We start from the raw sequence: 8,654 nt of genomic DNA, 5'->3' as shown, positions 1-8,654 counted from the left end.
TTAATGTATGCGCATTAATCATCAAGTAGGGAAGGAAACGTCTTTTCTGTAATCTGTTGCACTGAGTTTACAAGTGGTTTATCACTCTCTTATCAGGAAGTCGGGAGTTAATGACAAGAAATACCTGTTGGTGTTAACCTCCTCCCCCTCACCTGCCTTTTTAAGGATTGCCTCTTCTACAGGCCAGCTGATAGATCTGGATGGGAATTAATCCAGTATGTCTGGTGGCCAGATCTCTGCTGCTGCTGTGTGCAGGGGCAGGGGTATAGTGGTATACTGGTTTCACAGAAAAAAAGAAAAAAAAAAAAAAACAGATAGAAAAAAAAAAAAAAAAAAAAAAAAAAAAAAAAAAAAGGAAAGCCCAGATCGCTTCAGACAGTACATTCACCCTGATACTTGCCCGTAGTTTTAAGACGGTATTTTCCCCGCTCCATCCGTCAGGGTATAGAAACGGTTTCTCGACGTGTGTTTGTTTATTAGCTGCGTGTTTAATTGATTAACAATAGGCTGTCCTGCTCGCTTGCAACTCTCCAGCTAGTGCCACCTCTCATCCTGTCAGTTTCGAGCTGGTTCCTCGGCGTACCTGATCAGATGCGCGTTCTCCATCCTACCCAACGGCAATTACCTAAGGTATTCTACCAAGTCGGCCGCAAACACAAAGGCACTTTATTTGCTAAAAGCAAAACCAATGCTCACTCACAGATGCTGAAAAAAATAAAATAAGATAAACCACGCAGTTTGATGAACCTTTTTTTATTATTTTTACGCAAACCTCAATATTTATTTATTTATTTATTTATTTATTTATTTATTTATTTATTTTCCAGCAGCGCAGGGGCTCCTAAGCTTGCGCACGTTGCGGACGAGGGGGCTGGCTGGCAGCGCGGTGGCTCGTAGCACTCCAGCCCCGGAGGCTCCGCTCCCACCTACCGGCTCGGGGCGCAGGTGCGGGCAGGGGGCGCGGAGCGGCCTAGCCCCCCGGCGGGGCGGCGGGGGGACGCCGTGGGCTGGCTCCAGCGCCGTGCCCTCAGGGCGGAGGGAGGGAGCCGGGGACGCGGGAGTAACCAGGGGAGGGCTGCTGGAGAGCCCGTCCCGGGAGCCCCAGGCCGGAGCTCGAGTGGCTGCGATTCCCCGCTGGGGTCTGAAGAGTCCCTGCGGGCTATTCTTAAAAGGATCTATAATGTATATACATGGATATATATTTGTATGTATTTAGATCTGTACCGAGAAGGAAAGCTCGGTGCTTTCGCCCTCCCGTAGGATCAGGGCTGTTAACGTCTAGAAGCTGATGAGTGGCCAGGGCCGAAGGGAGGGAGGGGGCAGAGGAAGAGATTACATTATTTGGGAAATTAATTACATCGCGATCGTATTCCGAGAGATTTATCTGAACTTCAAAAGGGGGGGAGGGAGTAGCTAGCCCCCCGGAAGGAGTCACTCAGGCCTCTTCCCCACGCACCAGACCAGGAAGAATAGAAATTAAAGAAATATGAGGATTTTTTTTTTGTTTCTCCTTCATGCGCAAACGCGATCCATGACCTGCTTTAGACTGTTCATGGCAACTTAGAAAACTATAGAGCTCTCGCTGCCAGGAACAGCGCGATCCTGGATCTGTTGCTTTGAGCAGTTGCTCTTCTTTTCTGCCATATAGGGCAGTACTTTTACAAAGTGCTCTCCCCTTGTATCCTGCCCAGCTCCGTCGAGCCTGGCTTAGCATACCCACATGCGTGCAAATGCACATACATATGACACATGTGCGTGCGTCCAGCGGGAGCTGCTAGCTCTCCAGAGAGTGCGTATGTGAGGGGATGCATTTATTTATCATACGCATTATTTTTGTTCCCCGCCTGGACCCAGAAAGCGGGCGACGGAGTGTAACCGAGAGTGTGTGAAAGAGTATTTATGGCTCCGCGAGTCCGGAGAGAAGCTGATGAGCAGTATCGTCGTCTGGCTTCAGCAGTGTGCTCGCAGCCGGAGAGGCTGGCTTGCATTACAAAGCCTGCCTTCGCTGCCTCCTCGCCTGCCTGCCTCCCGGCCGCGGGAGGAGACGGAGACGGGGCCGGAGCGGGAGGGGGCGGGCCCGCCGCACTATGCAGATGAGCGGCGGTGACGGACAGCTCTGTTTTCCAATGTCCCTCAGAAACTCGAGTGCTCCTTCCCTCAACTCTTCACTTCAGACTCTATACTTCCCCCAAAATACAGGCTCGCAGGCGCTGGGGGAGCTGGCTGGCTGGCTGGGAGAACTCCATATGCAGCAGCCACTTTTCTGATTTCGGGGGCTCGCTTCTCTCTCTCTCTCTCTCTCTCTCTCTCTTTCTCCCTCTCTCCCATTCTGTTTCTCTCCCTTTCTCTCTCTCTCTCTCTTTATTAACCCTCTCCTCTTCCGTCTCTCCCAGATGCCCTTCCCCTCCCGGTTAGATTTCTGACCGTTCGATTTATTTTCCTTTTTTTTTTTTTTTTTTTCTTTTTTTGAGTGGGGGTGTTCTTTTTTTTTTTTTTTCCCTTCTGTTTGTTTTTATTCTGAGCGGGTGCGCATGGGGGGGAGCATATAACAATTCTGATTCTCTACATAACTGCACAGAGCCAACCGGGGAGAGAGAGAGAGAGAGAGAGGGAGAGAGAGAGAGAGAGAGGGCGGGAGAGAGGGAGAGAGAAAGCACGAAAGCAGCGCCAGGAGCAGCGGCAGCAGCAGGGCCGGTCACCCTCGCCCCCTCCCTGCTCCTGTGCACGCCAGTGCAAGCCATGTCCTATCCTCAGGGTTACCTCTACCAGCCCCCCGGCTCGCTGGCTCTGTACTCCTGCCCGGCGTACGGGGCGTCGGCGCTGGCGGCCCCCAGGAGCGAGGAGCTGGCCAGGTCTTCGTCGGGATCGGCGTTCAGCCCTTACCCGGGATCGGCAGCTTTCACCGCCCAGGCGGCGGCCACAGGCTTCACCAGCCCGCTCCAGTACTCCACAGACCCCGCCACGGGATTCCCCTCCTACATGGTAACTACCGAAGAGAACCCCTCTCCTTCTTCATTAGCATCTGCATTCTCATCCTCATCATCTTCAGCCTCTCTCCTCACACACTCGCCATCAGTCCCCGACACAGCCGGCCGGAGGCCCCGCACTAGCACCGCCGCCTCCGCGCTGCCAGCCCCCCACCGTGGCCGGGGCTGTGCGGAGCTGAGCAGTGCCGAGCCGAGCCGGGCAGAGCGGGACCGGGCTGGGGCCGAGCGGGGCCGGGGCCGGGGGAGCTGCCTCGCTGCGCGCCCCGGCCGAGCGCAGTGCCGCCGGGCCTGGGACCCGGGCTCGCCCCGCGGTTCCCGGAGCCGTGCGGGAGCCCTGATTAAAGAAATACGGCTTTCTCAGTCAGTTGGGCTGCAGGCTTTCATTCCACCCCCCCCCGGCCCCTTCCCCTCCACACACCCTCCGCTTTTTCTTTTTTTTTTTTTTTTTTTTTTTTTTCCTCTTTTCGCTGTGGTAGGATAGGGGACGGTTTCTTTTCTTTCTTTTTCTTTTTCTTTTTTCTTTTTCCTTTTTTTTTTTTTTTTTTTTTTTTTTTTTTTTTTCTCTTTTCCCCCCTCTCTCTTTTTAAGTCGGTGTTTAGAGGCGCTGCGGGCTTTATCCTCTTGTGGTTTTATTTACTTTCAGTGTGTTTTGTGCTAATGGTTTAACTGGATTTTGGGAATGAAAAGGAGCATCTGTTTGCGATCTGTGAGCTTCGCTTAAGCCCAAGATGGTTGTGGTGGCCGCAGTTTCGGATTTCACTTTCTTCTCATTAATTAAAGGGAGCATTTGCAATTGCGTGTGCATAAACTATATAAATAAAACCATAAACTATAAAAATAAACTGCACGTCTAGATGGTTATATAGTTTTATAAACATATACACGCAGAATCAGACACATATCTAGTCCGCACACACAAAGACCTGTACCCGGAATTTAAGACCGGAGCCGCTGTCGAGGTCCTAGGAGGGGATGGCAGCAGGGTAGTTTGCTCTCCCTGCAAAGTGACAGGGAAACTACTTTCTGTTCGTAAAATGCGGTACATAAATTGTCATGCAGTCTTTATTCTGGGTAGTATAAAAGATCTGAGCAGCTCGCTCGTTTGTTTTTCCTGTTGAGAAGCAGTAGGCGAGTGGCTGGAAGTTGCAGCGAGGTTGTGAACTGTGCGGGGTATTGGGTGACGGTGCGCCTGCGAGTCGCCGATCTACGGGGTTCAGAGACGTGCGGAAAGTTAGCGAGTTCCTTAGTGATATCTTTAACTTTTCTTGCATTATGCAGACTTAAATAAGCGCAATTTAAACGTTAAAGGGCGAATTAAAATGCTAATTACATCGCATTTGAACAATTCGAAACGGTGCATATCTTCTGATTTGCAAATTGGATTTGCAATGCATTAGTGCAGTGAATTGCTAAGTGGCGGCTTTGTTGTATTTTCTATAGCAAAAAAGGAAACATCTTTTGAACCTCTGAGAGAAATGTAGATATCAAGACACTACCTGTAGGGCCTTTAAAATGTCTGCGCGGTTCAAAAACGATATTGGGAAATATTCAATTACAAGGAGCTGAAATTAGTCAGAAGGATTATAACATCGCCGGTTTTAAGTGTGTGCCCGTGCCTATGCGTTGGGCGGAGGAATGGGGGGTGGGATGGGGGGGTCACAACTGAATGGCCTTTGGGTGCTGCTTCTCCCCCTCATAGAATATGGATACAAGACACCGTCCAGGGGAAATACAAATATAACCGCCGAGCTCGCCCTGACAACTTACTAATGGCTATCAGCAGTAACAAATTGCCAACCCCACCGTTTTTTTCTGTCCAGGGCTCCCCTTATGACGCCCATACGACAGGGATGACCGGAGCCATCAGCTACCACCCGTACGGCAGCCCTGCCTACCCCTACCAGCTCAACGACCCCGCGTACAGGAAAAACGCCACCCGCGACGCCACGGCCACGCTGAAGGCCTGGCTGCAGGAGCACCGCAAGAACCCCTACCCCACCAAGGGCGAGAAGATCATGCTGGCCATCATCACCAAGATGACCCTCACCCAGGTCTCCACCTGGTTCGCCAACGCCCGCCGGCGGCTCAAGAAGGAGAACAAGATGACCTGGGCCCCGCGGAACAAGAGCGAGGACGAGGATGACGACGAAGGCGACGGGGCGAGGAGTAAAGAGGAGAGTCCCGAGAAGATGCCCGAGAGCAACGAAACCTCCGCGGAGGATGAAGGTGGGCGCGGGGTGACGGCGGGCGCCCGGCGGCGGCGGGGTGGCCCCCTCCTGTCCCGTCCCATCCCATCGCGTCCCCCCGAAAGCTGGCAGATGGGTGGGGGGGGGCGTGCGGGCGTTTAACAGAGGCTGCCCCAAAACGCGTCCTGTCCCGTCCAACAGGGCTTCCGCGGTCTCCGCTTGCTGGCGGCGGCCGGGGAGCGCTGGGGGCGGCCGGTGGGGACGCGGGGGGCCGGCGGGGCGGCGGGGGGCGCCGCGGCAGAGCCAGCCCGTGGGGACGGGAGAGATGGCAGTGGCACGGCGAGGCCGCGGCGGCTCGTTTCTCGGCCGCTGCCTCTCTTCCTTCCTTCCCTCCCGCCCCCCCTGACTGTGTCTTTCTGTGCCCGCCGACCCTCGCAGGGATCAGCTTGCACGTCGACTCGCTGACGGACCACTCCTGCTCCGCCGAGTCGGACGGCGAGAAGCTGCCCTGCCGAGCCGGCGACCCCCTCTGCGAGTCGGGCTCGGAGTGTAAGGACAAGTACGAGGACGTCGAGGAGGAGGAGGAGGACGACGACGAGGAGGACGAGGACGACGAGGAGGACATCGAGGAGGACGACGGCGGCGGCGGGGAGCGCGACCCGCCGGCCAAGCCCGCCACCTCCTCGCCGCTGGCCGCCGTGGAGGCCCCGCTGCTCGGCCACCCGCACGCCGACGCCGCCCGCAGCGCCAGCAAGGCGGCGCTGGGCGGCCGCGCCTCCCCCGGGCCCCCGACGCCGGCCAGCAAGCCCAAGCTCTGGTCGCTGGCCGAAATCGCTACCTCGGACCTCAAGAGCCAGAACCTGGGCCAAGGCTGCCAGCCAGCGGCGTTGTCCTCGGCCACCCCCGCCTCCGCCCCGCACAGCGCTGCCTACTCGCCCTCCTCCCTCCTGGGGAGGCATATTTATTACACCTCACCTTTTTATAGCAATTATACAAACTATGGGAACTTTAACGCTCTCCAGAGCCAGGGAATCCTGAGATACAACTCGGCAGCAGTGGCTTCAAACGAGGGACTAAGTCAGACTGTCTTAAATGCCAGCTCTGTTCACAAGCAGAGCAGTGACTCTTTGAAAACGATCACTAACCAGCTAGAACAGCATTACAGGCCCTCTAGTTATGACTCAAAGAAAGGTAGGTGACTTATTTTTACCACTTTTTCCCCCCTTCCACCTCATCCCCCGTCCTTGGCCAGTGTGAATCCCTTATACACTGTAAATATTGAAACCTTCTCTGGACAAAACACTGAGCACACTGTCATCATTGCCACTGGCCGCATACTGAAGATGGGCAATAGTGTAATCTGGGGATTAAAAATTGCATGTCATCATCCTATCAATACTTGCCTTTAGGAACACAGAGAGGAAATTTAAAACACGACTTTTAGATCACTCCTGCACACTGCAGACACAGCTTTTAATGCCATTTTAAAAGGAAAACTAAATACAAAGGTATCCAGAGAGCACTGCTGTCATTACCTTTAATATATTTATTTTTTTTTCTGACAAACTGGTTTTGCTCTCTTTGTTGCCAGTATTCTCACGGTTTTTGCAGCTTTGGGTTTGGATAATTGCTAACCTTGGACATGAAATTATGTGGAGCATGACATTTTTAACGCTTTTTTTTTAAAAAAAAAAAAAAGTTTTACGCTAATATAATCGTCATCTTATTCTTAAAAAAAAATAATAATAATCAATATAAGGGCAATTATAGAATATTGTCCAGTCTTTTAAAGGACTTAGCTATGAATTCTGCTTCAGCGAGAGTTGGGATGTACACAAAGTGTATAATCTAGTTAGCTAGCTGTGTCCTGTGACTAACTGACGGTTATATTTTGACAGATCCCACTGAAGTCTGCACAGTAGGAGTACAACCATACCTATAGAAGTGCAATCACACAGCAATGCAAGTAAGTGAGAGCATTTTCTGTTACGCTGATCATTTGGCATCAGGTCTAAGAGTGCACAGATCTAGACTTGCTTAACATTAATTTCTTGCTTCATTACATAAGGCTCTGATTACAAAGTAAGACACTCTTTTCTGTTATTTTTAAGCCTCTCATTACAGCCTTTCTTTCTCGTGTTAGTCTTCATTTTAAAGTCAGGTTAGACAGTTCCCTCACCTCCCATACTCTTTGCTTGTGTGAGGCAAAGCCTTAAGGACTGTTTAAATGTTATGGAAAGAGAGCTTTAAAAAATATTCTTGAAGGTATTGTTGTTTAAAAACAAAGTGCGTGTGCTCACGTGGCAGTGCTGTAATTGCACATTTTAAGTGAGGTTTCCCGCGGTGACCATATATTTGAAATAAAAAGGGAGAATTATTAGAGATCGACATGCATCTTAAGCAGGGTGTGTTATCTATGAATTGCCCCTCGCCTGACTATCAATGGCAGTCTTAATACCTTCATTATCTAGGGCTAAATAAACAACATCAAAAATTGCCTTGTCGATATTTTTCCAACTAATTCTTTTGCTAAGATAAATTAGATGAGAAAGAATTTTACTTTTTAAAAAAAAAAAATCTCTTCAATTTAATGGTGTTAGTGTGTAATTGAAAGATTTTTGGATGATCTGGTTTTTTCCTTGGTCCACAGGTAGGTGTCACAATTGCTTTGAAAAAAGTCAGCAAGCCATCATCTCTCCCCGAGCTAATATATATAACAAATCTCTAAATCTGGATCACATCTTGTGCCACTGTAAAAAAGAAGACCACAGAGCACTATTAAATCTTCAGACTCTAATTATTAAACCAGAATTTTGTTGGACATAACGTGAGTTTTCTGGTATAGTATAGTTTCCCCAATGTATGTGTGACTTTCGAAAACAGATCTGTTTTTCTCAGGATATCTTGAATTGATCACTTCATTGCCACGGTATATATTCGATAGGTGTGATAGGATTTATTGTAAAATTTATTTGTAAAAGATGTATACTGTAGAGATAATAAAGACGTGATTGGAGAACATGAGTCCTTAAAAAGTGGAAACAAATTTGATATTTATTTTTGTAATGATATAAAGCTTCTAGTAATTTATGCAAGTTGTATTGCAATGGAATCTGAACTTTTTGTAAATAAATTTTGCCTGGTTTTTATTTGAAACGTTGATGGTTATACAATCTTTGGTTGTTTAATGAGAATTCTTTACTAATTTATATCTCTAATTGTAAATAAAAACAGACTAGTCTGCAACAATATGGTGTTTTTCGTTCATTTTCCCCAAAATAATAATCTATTATGCAGAAGATGATGAAAGTTATAATTTCACTAGTACAGCTTTGGTTATAAAATGAGTAAGCAATATAAAGATATGCTTTACATAAAGATGTGCTTTGCATAAATTAATTCCTTCTGGGTTGTTCCGTTATACTGAAGGTTTAAATACTCACATGTGTGCAAGTACGTATTTGTATACATACATGCAAAT

General features: G+C 49.3%; 1 protein-coding gene across 1 annotated transcript; it reads left to right on the top strand.

Moving 5' to 3' along the window:
• Nucleotides 1–2,536: 2,536 nt before the first annotated feature.
• Nucleotides 2,537–8,422, top strand: IRX2 (iroquois homeobox 2). Its single transcript, XM_084510862.1, has 5 exons — nt 2,537–2,982; nt 4,808–5,213; nt 5,612–6,364; nt 7,072–7,139; nt 7,824–8,422. Exons 1-4 carry the CDS (start codon nt 2,740–2,742, stop codon nt 7,113–7,115), a joined length of 1,446 nt encoding a protein of 481 aa, XP_084366988.1. The 5' UTR covers nt 2,537–2,739; the 3' UTR covers nt 7,116–7,139; nt 7,824–8,422.
• The last annotated feature ends 232 nt before the right edge of the window (nt 8,423–8,654 follow it).

The sequence above is a fragment of the Aythya ferina genome, assembly GCF_964211825.1.
Source record: "Aythya ferina genome assembly, chromosome: 2".
NCBI classification, from domain to species: domain Eukaryota; kingdom Metazoa; phylum Chordata; class Aves; order Anseriformes; family Anatidae; genus Aythya; species Aythya ferina.
Note: the sequence above shows the minus strand (reverse complement) of the source record. Positions and strands in the feature narration are given on the sequence as shown.

Coding starts and splice junctions, on each gene's coding strand:
- IRX2 (XM_084510862.1), top strand. CDS start 2,740: ATGTCCTATCCTCAGGGTTACCTCTACCAGCCCCCCGGCTCGCTGGCT. Junction 2,983..4,807: donor CGGGATTCCCCTCCTACATG/GTAACTACCGAA, acceptor TTTTCTGTCCAG/GGCTCCCCTTATGACGCCCA. Junction 5,214..5,611: donor AACCTCCGCGGAGGATGAAG/GTGGGCGCGGGG, acceptor CGACCCTCGCAG/GGATCAGCTTGCACGTCGAC.